At 36.3% G+C, this 15810-nt stretch overlaps 1 protein-coding gene across 4 annotated transcripts; it reads right to left on the reverse strand.

The window, feature by feature from the left end:
- Positions 1-209: 209 nt before the first annotated feature.
- PXMP4 (peroxisomal membrane protein 4) lies at positions 210-14527 on the reverse strand. Of its 4 annotated transcripts, XM_012553106.3 has the most exons (5): positions 14315-14396; positions 13688-13864; positions 2048-2110; positions 1611-1809; positions 210-1082 (listed from the first exon to the last, which is right to left on the reverse strand). In XM_012553106.3, the coding sequence occupies exons 2-5, from the start codon at positions 13696-13698 to the stop codon at positions 819-821; spliced, it is 537 nt and encodes a 178-aa protein (XP_012408560.1). In that variant the 5' UTR covers positions 13699-13864; positions 14315-14396; the 3' UTR covers positions 210-818. The 4 variants fall into 4 exon arrangements, with proteins under 4 accessions (XP_012408560.1, XP_003756998.1, XP_031809723.1 ...); XM_003756950.4 differs by lacking the exon at positions 13688-13864 and having other exon boundaries at positions 14315-14527; XM_031953863.1 differs by lacking the exon at positions 14315-14396 and having other exon boundaries at positions 13688-14255.
- Positions 14528-15810: the final 1283 nt, after the last annotated feature.

Below are 15810 nucleotides of genomic sequence, written 5' to 3' on the forward strand. Positions count from 1 at the left end.
CACAAACCTGTAAACACACTTCACAGGAACAGAGGGAGGAAAAAGAAGATGAAAGAAATTCTGACTGCATTATCACTGACTGCCTTCTAAAAATATAACATCACTAACAAACATGTAATTTTTCATGTTTGATTCAGAAGAAACACACATCACCTTTTAAAAAACCAATGAGTGAGTTATTTAGAAAAATACTACTTTCTTCTAAAGTAGGAAAAAAAAACTGCACAGAAGAGACGTTTGGAGAATCAACTTGTGAGCCAGGGAGGCTATGAAGGAGATTCTAATGGGACACTGGACTAGGAGCTTCTAAGACCCCTTTCAAGTCTGTATTTCTATAGTAAAATCATCTGAAGTAATGTTAAGATCTGTCTTCTATACATAATTACCTTTGAACAGAGTTGCGTTTTGTTTTTGTTTCTTTTTATGAAAAAGATTTATATTCCACTGATGGTCTAAGTAGCTTCCTGTCATTACATAATAAGTACCTTGATTTTAAAAAAAATAGTTCTTTGTAAAATAGGTTAGAGGCCTTGTTACCAATGAAATTAAACATGAATGAACCTTAAAGAATAAAATAAGTCATCACTCATCTCTATTGGAAATTTATGTTGACAAAAAAAACAAAACAAAAACCTAATAGAAAAAAATGGCAGTAGGTTGCATAGTGTTTGTTTGAAAAATTACCAAGAAATCCATTCAGGGGACGGCAAAAACCAATCTGAAAACCCTTTAGGTTTACATTGAAGACAACACCCCAGTCGCTGTCTCTGACCCCAATCCCAGGGCCCCCCATTACCCACTTTGCCAAACCCTGCAGCTTATTTCCCAGAGTGGCTTTTATTATAGATAAGGAAGTCTGTGATGTCGTGCCAGACGTTGCTGTCATCATAGAGGTAGGTCATGGAGGACTGCAGGGAGGGCTGCAGTGTGTGTCTGTGGTACTCAAAGAGCCAAAGGATGAGGCCCCAGATGATAGAGGAAAACAAGGGGAAAGGGTCCTGCTTGGGCTCCGGGAGAAAGCCTTTCTCCACAGCTAGCCGGGCCAGTCCAAACAGAGTTCGAGACAGCAGGTACATGTTAATCTGCAAAAAAGGAAAACCTGAGTAGAGAACAGCCCCCCAGTGCCCGCCATGCTTCCCTGTCCCCTCCATTCCAAGACTCCTTGTCAACCAGACACAAACCAAAAAGGAAAAAAGTCTGGGAGATGGGTTCAAGACCACCTCGTGGCACTCCAGCACTTCCAAGGGAAGGAAGAGCCACGGAGTCACTATTTTACTCCATCACATAATCATGTACTTCTGACTGCAGGACTGATCAGGAAAATCCTGGACTTGGGTGAGGGAGTAATGAGCCGCTAGAGCAGGAGAGGAATGCAGGGGCAGGCAAACTTTAACCAAACAGGGAAAATCTAATTTTAGACCTTGATAGCAGCTCAGGCTAATGATTAATCATCATGAGATAATGATCTGCACAGGCATGGGGCAAGTGGGAAAGCAGAGGACGGTTCCCATGAAACGATTCTAAAACCATAAACAAGAAGTCCAAATACAAGTTTGAGACAGGTGAGGTGATAGGAAATAGTTGCCCAGAAAAGAGGGGGCTTCACTTACCTGGCTGTTGATGTTATTATTTTCTCCAAAAACCAACCAGCCACCAATACAGGCTGCCAGGAAGGAATGAAACTGGAAGGTCTGTCCCTGGATCCGGGACTGCAAGGCGCACAAGCCCTTGTAGGTAAAAACAAAATAAGCCAGATTTCGGGAATGCGTGTATGTGGCCTGAACGATTGCCTTCAGCTTCTCCTTTAGGCTAAATGAACAAATACACACACATGAGAATTAGGAAGACTGTGATCACAATGAAAATATGAAGACAAAGAGAATATTTTCCTTTGGAAAGCATTGAAAGCTATGCGTGCAAGGGCTAGGGGATTGGTTAATTTACAAAATATAACAATGTGTTTTCCCAAACACAAGATCATACTATAAGACTCAGGAATGCTGCTGGAGATAAGCCATGCAGAAATACAAAATCAGAGAGTCCATACCTTCCGCTTCTGAAGAGAAATGTCATGACCAGAGCATGGGGTGCACGGATTTTAGCTCCATAACTGGGAAAGAAAAACAATTTTCATAAGATATTGGGCTCTTTGGATAAATGCAAGAAAGGTCTTTAACACTAATAAATGACTTAGCTTCCCCTCAGTTCTCAGGTAAACAAGATTATTCAACCCTATCAAGACACCGTTAATCACATGCTCACAGATTAAATTACATAGATTATTAGAGGTGGAAGGGTCCTTAGATATCATTTAGTCCACCATTCTCATTAAAAAGGAAAACAAGACTCCAGGGGAGTTGGAAGTGGTGGAACAAGAGTGGTGGACTAGAGAAGCATTCGGAGGACCTCTCCCAACAACTTTAAAATAACACTTCAAATTTCATTCTGGAGTAGGAGAGCCAACAGAAGGTCAGAATGAGACATTCAGTCTAAGGCAACCTAGGAAGTAGAATGAGTGACAAGGGGAAGGAGGCCCCTAGCCCACATGGATGAAACACCAATGAGGGGACTAGGGTGGTCATGGCATAAGCAAGAGCAGCTTCAGGAGTTCTCAAGCCAGAGACAGTAAGGGGACCTGGCAATTGCTCTGGACAGATGCTGTTTGACAACTCTATTGCCTATACTCACTTTTGGGTCATAATTCAAGGGCAGAAAGGAGCACTTCATGAGGAAGCAGGAAACCTGAGGGGCAACTGTTTGGCAAGTCCCATACACACAACATACACACTTCTAGGTCATAGTTCAAGGGTGGAGAGGAGCACCTCTGATCAAGGGGATGTGGCAACCCTAAGGGGCAGTATAACTTCCAGCCTCAAGGGATCAGAGACCCTGAAGAGCAGTATCAATTGCAATGCCAAGGAATCTGGGATCCTGACCAGAATACAGACCAAGACCACACCTCTCACCAGATCACAGAACCTTGGAAACCTGAAAACTACCAAACTCCCAGAGCTAAATCTGAAAACAATGCAAAAAATCCTAAAGATTGAGATGAGAGTTTTTCCTTTGCCCCATTGTGAAAACTGAGCTCAACATTAACATGAAGTTCTAAATCAAGAATTAGAGTGAAAAAATTAGAAAACAACCAAAAAAGAATATTACCATAAAAAGTTACTATGGTGACAGGGAATATCAAGACACAAATTCAGAAAAGATAATAAAATTAAAGTTGTTACAAGAAAAAGTGAATTGGACACAAACCCAGCAAGAAATTATTAGAAGGGCTAAAAAGTAATTTTTAAAATCAAATAAAAGTGGTAGAGGAAAAATTAAGCAGAGAAATGAAAGCAAAGGAAGAAAAGCATGAAAAGACAATAGCCTAGTAAAAGAGATACAAAAATACTGAAGGAACATCTTTAAAAAGAGAATTGGCCAAATTGAAAAAGAGGTATACAAATTCACTGATAAAAATAACTACTCAAACAGAAGAAATAGCCAAATGAAAAGAGGTACAAAAACTTATGAAGACTATAATTCCTTAAAAATAAGAATTGGACTCATGACACCCCAAGATGGCAAAAACCAATAAAACATACTCCAAAAAATGAAAAAAAAATTGAAGAAAATATGAAATATTTCATCTGGAAAAAAAAAATCAAGGGATAATTTTTAAATGGTTGGATTACTTGGAAGCTATGATCATAGAAAGATCCTAGATATATTTCAAGAAATTATTAAGGAAAACTGACTACTCAGTACCTAGTCCTACTATACTAGGACCTATCCTACTATTTCCTAGATATCCTAGAACCAGAAGGTAAAACAGAGTTTAAAATAATTTGTTGATTACCATGTGAAAGAGATGTCAAAATGAAAACTCCCAGAAATATTATAGCAAAATTCTAGAACTGCCAGATTTTCAAGCAGAAAATAGAATCATTCAAGATTTAGCACTATATTAAAGAAGTGGAGAATTTGGCATTTTGCCAGAAGGCAATAGATCTCAGATTACAACCAAGAATCACTTACCTAGTAAAATAGTACAATATTTCAAGGGGAAAAAAAATTTAATGGAACAGAAGACTATCAAGAATTCCTGATGAAAAAACAAGAGTTGAATAGAAAATTTGACTTTCAAATACAAGACTCAAAAGAAGCATAATAAGGTAAACATGAAAGAGAAATCATAAGGGACTCAATAAGGTTAAACTGTTTGCCTTTCTATATGGGGAAAGGATAAATATATCTTCTAAGAATTATATCATTATTAGGACAGTTAGAAGGCTTCTACAAGGAAAGTGTATATATGAGTGAGTTGATACATTGGGATGTTAAAAAAAAATGAAAAGGTGAAAAAGAGGAGGATAGGGAAACTTATCTCCCATTAAAGTGGTATGCAAGGAAGAGTTTTTATACTGCAGGGGGAAATGGTATGTATGGGAGGGGCATGATTCTTGAACCTCACCACATCTAAGTTGGTTCAAAAAGGGAAAATGTACATGCATACTCAATTGGTAATAGAAATCTGATTTACCCAAAAGAAAAAAAAAATAAAGGTGGGGATAAGGAGAGAGGAAATATTAAAAGGGAAGTTAGATATAAGAAGGCAGTGGTCAAAAGCAAAACAAACGAGAGGAAATACAGGATAAAATGAGAAAGACTTGAGAACCACACAATTAGTAATCATAAATGTGAAGGTAAATGGGATGAACTCATCCATAAAACAGAAGTAGATGGCCAAATTGATTAGAAGTCAAAATCCAATGGTATGTTGTTTATAAGAAACCCATTTAAGACAGAGACATAAACACACACACATACACACACACACTGGAGGCTGGAGCAGAATTTATTATGCTTCAGCTAAGGTACAGAAAGCTGGGGTATCCATCATGATGTAACACAAAGCAAAGGCAAAAAAATTGATCTAAATAAAAGATTTAAGTGGGGAAACAACATTTTGCTAAAAGATATAAAAGACAATAAAGTAATATCAATACTAGACATGTTTGCACTAAATGGCATAACATCCAAATTCTTAGAGGCAAAGTTAAATGATTTAAGGAGAAAAAAGCACTAGATAAATCTAATGATAAAATAAATGAACAAGAAGATGAATAAAATCTTAGAAAAGTTAGATATAAAAGACATCTGAAGAAAACTGATGGGAAGAAAAAGGAGTATGGTACATACTAACCATGTATTAGAACATAAAAATCTCATAACCAAATGCAGAAAAGCAAGAAATATTAAATTCACCCTTTTCAGACAAGAAGGCAATAGAAATTACATTTAACAAAGGGTCATGTAAAGATAGAGTGAAAGCTAATTGGAAACTAAATAATCTAATCCTAAAGAACAAATGGGTCAAACAAATCATAGAATGATCAATCATTTCATTAAAGAGAAAGACAACAATAAGACAACATTCCAAAATCTGTGGGATGTGGCCAAAGCAATAAGTAGGGGGGAAATTATAGCTCTAAATGCTTACTTCTATAACATAAAGAGTGGATCAATTTCAAGTTAAAAAAACTAGAAAAAGAACTAATCAAAAATCTCTAATTAAATACAAAAATGGAAATCCTGAAAATCAAAGGAGAAATTAATAAAAACTAAAGTAAACAAAACCATTTAACTAATAAATGAACTAGGAGTAAGTTTTATGAAAAAAATAAAATTTCAACAAAACAGATAAATCACTGGTTAATTTGATTTAAAAAATTAATGAAAACCAAATTACTAGTATCAAAAATAAAATGGTTTGTAAAAGTCCCATCAATGAAGATGAAATTAATTATTTAGAATTATTTTTCCAATTATATGCCAATAAAACTGGCAATCCAAGTGAACTGGATAAATATTTACAAATATATAAACTGCCCAGATTAACAAAAGGAGAAATAGAATATTTAAATAACCCTATTTTGGAAAAGGAAATAGAATATGCTATCAATGGGTTCCCTAAGGAAAAATCCCCAGGACCAGATGGATTGACAAGTGAATTCTACCAAACAATTCTAAAACTAAATAAACTATTTTAATAAACTGGTAAAGAGGAGTCTTAAAAATTCCTTTTATGACACAAATATGATTTTGATACCTAAACGAGGGAGAGCAAAAACAGAGAAAGAAAACTACAAATGAATTTCCTTAATAACTACTGATGAAACATGTGTAACCTATAGTAGATTGCTCACTGTCTTGGGGAGGGAGGAAAGGGGGAGGAAAAATTGGAACACAAGGTTTTGCAAAGGTAAATGCTTAAAACTACCTTTACAAGTATTTGGAAAAATAAATTATTATTATTAAAAAATGAATATTGATACAAAAGTTTTAAATAAAAAACTAGCAAAGGTATTACAACAGTATATCACAAAGATCATATCCTATGACCAAGTGGGACTTATACCAGGAATGTAGTACTGGTTCAATATTATTGATTTTTGATTACCCACATAACTGACCATATCAATAATCAAAACAAAAATCATATTATCAGATCAATAGATGGAGAAAAAGTCTTTAACAAAATACAAAATCTCATTCTTATTAAAAACATTAGAAAGCATAGGAATCAATGGAGCTTTTCTTAAAATGATACAATAATAAATGATATAAATGATTATTATTGATATGATTATTATTAAAATGATATAATAATATAAGGTAATAAATGATAAATTAAATTATTATTATTAAAATTATATAATAAATGGCACAGTAGAGAGATCACCTGCCCTGGAGTAAGGAGCACTCTAGTTCAAATATGATATACTATGTGATCTTGACCAAGTCATTTAATCCCAACCATCATTTATATATACATATATATTATGTATGATATACATGGGAGTAAAGCAAAGAATTCCATTATCACTATTGTTCATTATTCCCTAGAAAGGTTAGCAATAGCAATAAGACAAGAAAAAGAAATTGAAAGAACAAAAATAGGCAATAGGAAAACAAAACTATAATGCGTGAGAAACCTAAAAATCAACAACTTTAGAAACATTGCAGGATATAAAACAAACCCACAGAAATCATCAGCATTTCTATGTATTACCAAAAAAATCCAGCAGTAAGAGAAAGAGAAATTCCATTTAAAATAACTGCAAACAATATAAAATACTTGGAAGTATATCTGCCAAGACAAACCCAGGGATTACATGAACATAATTACAAAACACTTTTTGTACAGATACATCCAAACAATTGGAAAAATATTAATTGCTCATGGGAAGACCAAGTCAATATAATATAATGCTATCTAAATTAATTTATTTATTTGGTGCCATATCAATAAAACTATCAAAAAACAATTTTATAGAAACAGAAAAATAGTAACAAAATTCATCTGGAAGAACAAAAACCCAAGAATATCAAATGAATTTGAAAAAAAAAATGTGAAAGGAGGTAGCCTAGGAGTATTTGAGATCTAATTTGAGATCTGTATTACAAGGCAATAATCATCAAAACAGTCTATACAATGGTAAATCGGTGAAATACATTAGGGACACAATATACAAAAGTAAATGACCATAGTCCTCTAGTGTTTGATAAACCCAACGATTCAAGTTTTTGGGGAAGAATTCAACATTTGACAAAAATTGCTGGGGGAAAATGGAAAGTGGTTTGGCAGAAATCAGGTACAGACCAACGTTTCACACTATACCAAGATAAAATCAAAAACGATATAGGATTTCAACATAAAAGGTGGTATTATAAGCAAATTAGGGGTACATGGGGAAATGTATCCAATAGATATATGAAAAAGGGAAGAGTTTATGACCAAACAAGAGATAGAAAGGATTAAGAAAGTAAAATAGATAATTTTGATTACATGAAATTAAAAAGCTTTTGTACAAATAATAGATATGCCATCAAAATTAGAAGAAAAACAAGAAACTGGGGGAATAATTTTACAGCATTTTTCTAATAAAGGTCTTATTTCCAAGATATATAGGGAACTGAACCAAATTCATAAAAATAAGATCCATTCCACAGTTGATAAACAATCAAAGGACATTAACAGGCAGTTTTCAGAAAAAGAAAGCAAAGCTATCAATTGTCAGATAGAAAAATGCTCTAAATTACTACTGATTAGGGAAACAAAAATTGTAATAATCCTGAGATACCACCTTATACCTATCAGATTAGCTAACATGCTAGAAAAGGAAAATGATAAATTCTGGAGGGGTTATGAAAAAGTTGGGACACTAATGCATTGTCAGTGGAGTTGTGAACTGATCCACCCATTCTTTAGAGCAATTTGGAACTATGCCACAAAGAGCTATTAAAAACTATGCCTAGCATATACCTTTGACCTAGCAAAAACATTATTAGGTCTGAATCCCAAAGAGATCAAAGAAAAGGGGAAGAATCTATTTGTGCAAAATATTTATAGCAGCTCTTTTTATAATGGTTAAGAATGGAAAGTTGAGGGAATGCCTTCAATAGCTGAATAAATTGTGATGTATGAATGTGATGAAATACTGTTGTGCTCTAAAAGATGACAAGCAAAATGGTTTCCAAAAAACTTGGAAAGAAGTGAGTGACGTGAGCAGAACTAGAACATCATATACCATTAAGGCAATAGTGTAATAAAGATCAACTGTGAAAGACTTTGCTACTCTGATCACAATTATCCAAGATAATTCCAAAGGACTTCAGAGAGTAAACTGATAACTCCTAAAAGCAGACTGAAGCATATTTTTAAACTTTTTAAAATTTTTCTTGTTTGTGTGTATCTTTTCTTTTGCAACATTACTAAAATGGAAATGTTTTGTATGAATTAACATGTACAATTAGTATCACATTATTTGTCTTCTCAGGAAGGGGGGAAGGGTAGGAGGAAGGAAAAAAAATTTAAACCTCAAAATTAAAAGAAATCATGTTAAAATTTTTTACATATAATAGGAAATATTAACAAACTAAAATATGTGCATGTGGATATGTGTGTGTGTATGTGTGTGTGTGCACATACACACACACACACATACACATTTTTTTAAGACGAAATTGAGGGGCAGCTAAATGGTACAGTGGATGGCCCTGGAGTCAGGAAGACCTGAGTTCAAATCTGACCTTGAATATTAACACTTCCTAGCTATGTGACCTTGGGCAAGTCATTTAACCCCAGCTAGGTGGTACAGTGAATGGAGTACTAGCCCTGAAGTCAGAAGACCTGAGTTCAAATTTGACCTGAAATTGTGTGACTTTGGAAAAGTCACTTCACCCTGACTTCTCTTTAAAAAAAAAAAAAAAAAGAGGAAATTGAGATTTAGAGAAGTTGAGGTACTTGTTCATAATTAATTAACAATGAATATGTGAAATGATTATGAAAAAAAGTGGTGTTTACAAAGAGAAATAAGATATTTCTTGCTTATATAAATGTATCTACAGTATCTAGAGAGATACTCAGGCAACAAATCTGAATGGGTCGGCTAGCTATGACTTCCTTCCCCTCCCTATTCTACCCCCATCATCCACAGTACTACATGAGAGCACCTTCAGTTTTTGTTCTGAACCCAAATCAAGAATTCCTAATAATGGGACAACTTCCCATCATCCTTTCAGTACTCTTCCTCTGCTTATATGCTAAGCTTGACAGACTTTTCTTTCAATTCTAGTATTAGATACTCTTTAATGCTAGCTAGGAAAACTAAGAAAAAAAACAGGAGTCTGGATGAACTTGAAGAACAATTACACAATAGAATGGCAAACATTGTAGATAGCAACCAAAAAACATCACATTATGGCCATCCAAGCCACTATCTATGGTCTGATAGTGGCCCTAAAGACCAAGAGGCAATATGACCAGAGGGAGGAGAACATTATTCTTTCTAATCTCAAAGGTTAGGGAGGTTCCCTTTAATAGCCATGCTTTCATTAATAACTCACCATGGATCTGTCATTCAGAAATTCGGTGACAGTCTTTTGAAATCTATTGTTGTTTTGTCTGGATCATCCTTTAGATCAATGCTTCTGGTAATTTGGGATTTGGTAAAAGTCTTCTTCACCCTTTCTATCCTCTTCACAATATGAGAAAACATCTTTTGTATTCCCCTTAGTGTGAATACTCAAACATAAGACATTGGAATATATGCATGTTGAACAGTGGTTTCAAACTAAAATAAAAACGGCAGCCTCTAAACCATACATATGGTTCTCAGTGGGTGGCATCTTGGCTTAGTTTTACAATGAAATATTATACATGTTTTATTGTATTTTAACTTATTTTGTTAAATATTTTCCAATTACATTTTAATCTGATTCCTGCACACTCAGGATTGTTGTGAGTGCTGCCCAAGACATATTTGATACTTCTTATGGAAAATACAAGTTCCCTAAAGGCAAGGACCATTTCATTTTTGTTTGACCTTCCAGAACCTAACAAAGTACCTACTACAGAGTAAACAGTAAATAAACACTTGTAGAATAGAACTGAATTGAATTTCAACAATGTTATAATTACTAACCATCTATAAAAGTTGTCCTCAAATTTATTTAATGGCAGAATTATGCATTTAAGCTATGGTATCATTATTAATATTATTATCAATGCTGTACAAAGTTTTTTCAAACAAGCTTGGAAACAACGTTGGGCCCCTACTTTTGAGGAATTAAAAACAAACAAAAGATTTCATTTGAATCAGTAAAGAAGATTCTTCCACCACTCTATGTATGCTTGCTTTTAGCCACTGAGTCAGTCATAACATATTACTGGTCGAATAGCTAAGCCAATCATATACTATTCTGAGAAGCCTGGTTGGCACTAGACCTGCATTAATTTCTCTCAACTTCCAAAACAAACATTTCACAAAACCATAGAATCTTGAAGTGAGAAGGAGCTTTGAAAGTCACCTGGCTTGACCTTCACTTGAAACTTAAATCTCTTCTACAACATTCTTCAACAAGGAGCCATCCAGCCTTCCACTGAAGATCTCCAACAATGAAATTAACTTTGCCACTTCTACTGAGGTGACATCAACTAGATTTCTAACTTCAGTCATCTTAAATTTTCCCTCTTTCTCACTACCCACATGCAATCAGCAAACAAGTCTTTTTGATTTTTACTTCCACAACATGTCTCACATTTGTCCCCTTCTCTCCTTTGAAATGGCTCATATCCTAATTCACATCCACATCTCTCTCCACCTAAAATGCTACAATAGGCTTTTTACTGGCTTCTAGTTTATCCCTTCTCTAATTCATCTTTCCACACAGCTACCAAATTAACATACCTAAAACACTAATCTGTCACAACACTGCCCAAAACTTCTGTGGCTCCCTACTACCTCTAGAATAAAATACAAAATTCTTATTCTATTATTTAAAGGTCTATGGTTTCCATCTATCTTTTCAAGTTATATCCCTTAAAACACATGCTTATTTTCCAGAAAATCGATCTTTCAAGCCTCAGCACAACTGCTACTCCTCTTATTAAACAAAGCCTTTCCTGATTCTCTTCAGTTGTTAGTACTTTCTCTTTCTTTTAAATCAGGGAGCTCTTAACCTGGGCCCTGTAAATTTGTTTGCTCATTTATTTTGCTAACTGAATTTCAACATAATTGATTTCCATTGTAATCTTGTTTGTTTTATTTTAGGCATTTAAAAATATATTCTGAGAATGGGGCCCATAAGCTTCAGACTAACAAAAGGATGTGCTGATAAATGTTTAACAACTGACTCTCTGGAAATGCACTGACATACTTTAAAGTTTAAACTGCATTTTTCCTATCACTTTTAAAAGTCTAGATAATCATCAAAACAATAAATCAAGCCTTGATTTATAACATTTGCCAATTTCCAAGGTCTAAATGGTCACAGAAAAGAAAATTTAACAATCAGCTGTCCAGGGCCAGTACAAGTCAGCTTCCACATATCTGAGTCCATAACAACAACAACAACAACAAAAAATTAAGAACTCTTGCTCCAAATTATCTTTTACTTATTTCCATGCATGTTGGATCCCTCCAACAGAATGTAATCTCCTTGAGGTAAGAAATTATTATTATTATTATTTTTTTTTGGTGGAGGGGTCTTTGTAACTAGCAAAATGCGTGTTCATAATAGGTACTTAATAAATATTTGTTGAATTAGATTGTGAGTTCACTATCCACAGGGCATTCAATTTTATTTCTGGACAACTCTAATTGTTAGAAATGTCCTGCACTGGGATTAAATATGCTTGCCTATTGATTTCCAATGCCTGTCTCCCACTATCAAGTAGAGCAAAAGGAATCATTCTACCACATGAGCCTTTCAAATATTTGAAACCACTCTTGCTACTCCTAAGTCTTATCTTTGTCAGACTGTTTGGTTTATACATCCTTATACTATTCAGAGGAACCCTTATAATTAAATATGACATGCATCCAAATATCATACCATTCCTTTCACCACTCCTCATACAACCTGTAGCATCTAAAACTAGAAAAATACTACACATGTTCTGGCCAGAGCAGATAACAGTAGACTACCATTTCCTTGATTCTGATACTTTTATTAACATCCTCTAATAATAAATTGGGTCTTTTGACTAATCACACTTTTGATTCACACTGAACCTGCATTCAACTATAATTCCCAATCTGTGTCAAGCCTGTGTTACAAAATGACACATCCTACAGACACAATTCAGCTATCATACTTCCAAGTTGCTCAATTGCATTGTTTCTTCCCAACTCCTAACCTTACCAATCTTAGGTCATTGCTCTTACTCCAGGTTGTAGAAGTCCTGCGAGTTTCCCAAGTCACAGACAGAAATATGCAGCACTGTGCAAAATAAATATGTATTACATAAAAACACAACATGGGTGGGAAAGAATTTGAGACCTCTCTTGTCTATTTCCATTGTGATCTGAACTTTTTAGGTTCCATTAATGCTCAGTTCTGGGCACCACATTCTAGGAAGGACATCAATAAAGTAGCTTGTGTATAGAAAGGGTAATGAAGATACTAAGAGATTTAGTCATAGCCTATGAGTATCTGTTGAAGAAATTAAAAACATTTAGGCTGAAAAGCAGAAAAATTAGAAGGCCGCTAATAATGCCTGCCTTTAAATAATTGGAAGACTCAAAAAATTTAAAAACAAACGTAACAAAATAATTTGTTTTGAATGTAACTGAGGGAAATATTAGATAAACAAATCTAATTCAAATAAATAAATAATTGGAAGAGTACTAATCAGAAGAAGGTATTACTAGGCATAAGTAGGAACTTATGGGTTATTGAGACTGATTTCACCTCAATAGAAACAACTTTTTAACACTTAAAAGCCGTCCACCAATGGAATAGATTATCTCATAAGGCAGTGAGCTTCTTCTTTCTGCAAGTATTTAGGCAGATGGATACTCACCACTAGGATATGTGACAGATTTCTACTTAAGCTGTAACCAGAACTGAGATTTTATTATTTAAACCATTAAGTTATTGTTCCTATTCTCATTTCAGGCCAGTAGGTCTTTTGAAGTTAGGAAGCTTGATAGAAAGTATAATGAAAGTAGAAAAAATACTGTACCAATTACTGTGTGACTTATTACCTCCCCAGCTTGCTCCTCTATTCGGTGTCAGACTAAATACTCTGTATTCCATTCACCTCTAAATCCATGATTTATCTAAGATCTCTAAGATTTTCCAGAATTAAGGCAGAAAGAACCCATAGGAGAGGGTGGTGAAGTACCTTAAGATCATTTGAAGGAACTGATGGTATTTAGCTTGGAAAGAAGACTCTGTGGGGACACAAAGTAAGGGTTGTCATGAGGAAAGAGACTCAGGTTTGTTCTCTTGGCTCCAGAGGCGAAAACCCGCGTGGGGATGAGAGCGTGACGGAGATAGAATCTACAAAGAGGTAGGTCTCCTAAAGCAACAGAGGAATCCAGAAATTAAATGGGCCGCTTCTGGAGGTAGCAGGTTCTCTTTCACTAGAAATATTCAAGAAAAGGCTCGATCACCACTTGTGGAATGTGTCCTAGAGATTGCATTCTCATCCGGGTGTGGGCTGGACTAGACGGTCTCGGAGTTCCCTTATCTCTCGGAGATTCTGTACAACGTCCCTCACAGCGAAGGGCAACGGGAGCCGCAAGCAGCACTGCCCATCCCACGACTGCCCGGAGTCCAAGGCTTCCCCCCAGCCCCGACCCTGCACGTGACCGTGACCCTGCACGTGACCGTGACCCTGAGGGCTCTAGCCCTGAATTCCCCAGGACTCCGCTTTCTCCGCACTCCATGACACTACCCCCGCCCCCCTGCCCCAGGCCTCAGTCTGAGCCCTAACCCTCGACGACCCGGAGCCCGGCCCCCGGCTCACACGGCTCCGTTGCGGAAGCCCTTGAGCACGGCCAGCGCTGCGTGGTAGCGCCGCTTGCGCAGCAGCGTGTTGACGGTGTAGACCAAGATCTCGAGCTTCGGCGGGAGGCCCATGATTGACTGCCAAAAGGAGCTGGGACACCGAGACAGAGAGCGAGCAGGCAGCAGCGGGCGAAGCTCCTGGAATAACTCTGCACCGACCTTCCGGGGCCTACCAAAACCCATTTTCTTATAGGGCAGTGGATCCGTCATTCACAGAGACCGACCAATCAGAATCACGGACTTTCTCTAAAGTCATGGGAACTTGGGGTTTCCTTGGAATTACTGGCTCAACCATCACCAATTACATGATAGGCTCCTCCTCCTCTGGCTTGGTGTAGGAGGTGTAGTCAGCATTCCTCTCACTAGAGCTTGGTGTCCCTTAGGGAGTGTACTCGTTATCTGGTCCGGGGCTGGGAAGGTTCTGCCTAGGGTGATAGACTGATACAATTTTTTGAAAACGGTAACATTTCAAGTTTAGAGCTCAGAGGTCATGGGAAATGCCAAACTTCTTTGCTTTTACACATAAGGAAACTGAGAACTGGAGATGGGACGCGCCAAATCACGCAGCTGGCAAATAGCAGAACCAACGCTTTCACTGAAGCCCTATAAGCTTAGATTTATCCAGCCTTCTGCTGGTCCTTAAAATCAATTCCCCAGAAGATAAATGGATATGAAAAGGATATTGAGGGGCAGCTAGGTGGCGCAGTGGATAGAGCGCCAGCCCTGATCTAACCTCAGACACTGAACACTTCCTGGCTGTGTGACTCTGGGCAAGTCACTTCACCCCAATTGCCTCAGAAAAAAACAAACAAAAAGGATATCGAAGGGAAAGGAACAGTTATTTTAAAAGAAACGCACATTGACAACCACCACCAAAACAGTGTTTTGGGTTTTCTAGCTGTCATTTTTTTCTGACAAAAAACAAAAACTCCAGAAAATGCTGCATACCACCTTAAATCAGATTAATGATAATGATAATCAAAACAGACAAAAAGTCAATGTGGTTGGAATTATATGAGACCAATCACACTGCCGAGGGGGCTGCGAATGGTACAATCGTTTTGAGAAGCAGCATAACAACATATAGGTAAGTTATGAAATTGTACTTACCCTTGACCTAGTGATCATGCTCTTAGACTCTTAGAACAATACCTAAGGGAAGATTAACTGCACAAAGCTGCTTTGTTTGGAGTGGCAAACAACTGGGAAGTATATTTCACCTTCTGTCATCATCCCCCAAAGTTGTGGGACCATCAGCTACTTCCTGGTTTGAGATGTTTTCTAGATATATTTGAGGCACATACTTCAATAAAATATTTAATATAAAAGAGTAGGTAAGTCAATCAAATCATCCAATTCTCCCTTAAAGTGACAATATAACTATGCTTTGATAACTTTGTCAGGTGACAAGTTAATTAGAGATGTGAACTAAATGTGAGCAAAGCTTAGACATCA

This window comes from Sarcophilus harrisii, chromosome 2, assembly GCF_902635505.1.
Source record: "Sarcophilus harrisii chromosome 2, mSarHar1.11, whole genome shotgun sequence".
NCBI lineage: Eukaryota > Metazoa > Chordata > Mammalia > Dasyuromorphia > Dasyuridae > Sarcophilus > Sarcophilus harrisii.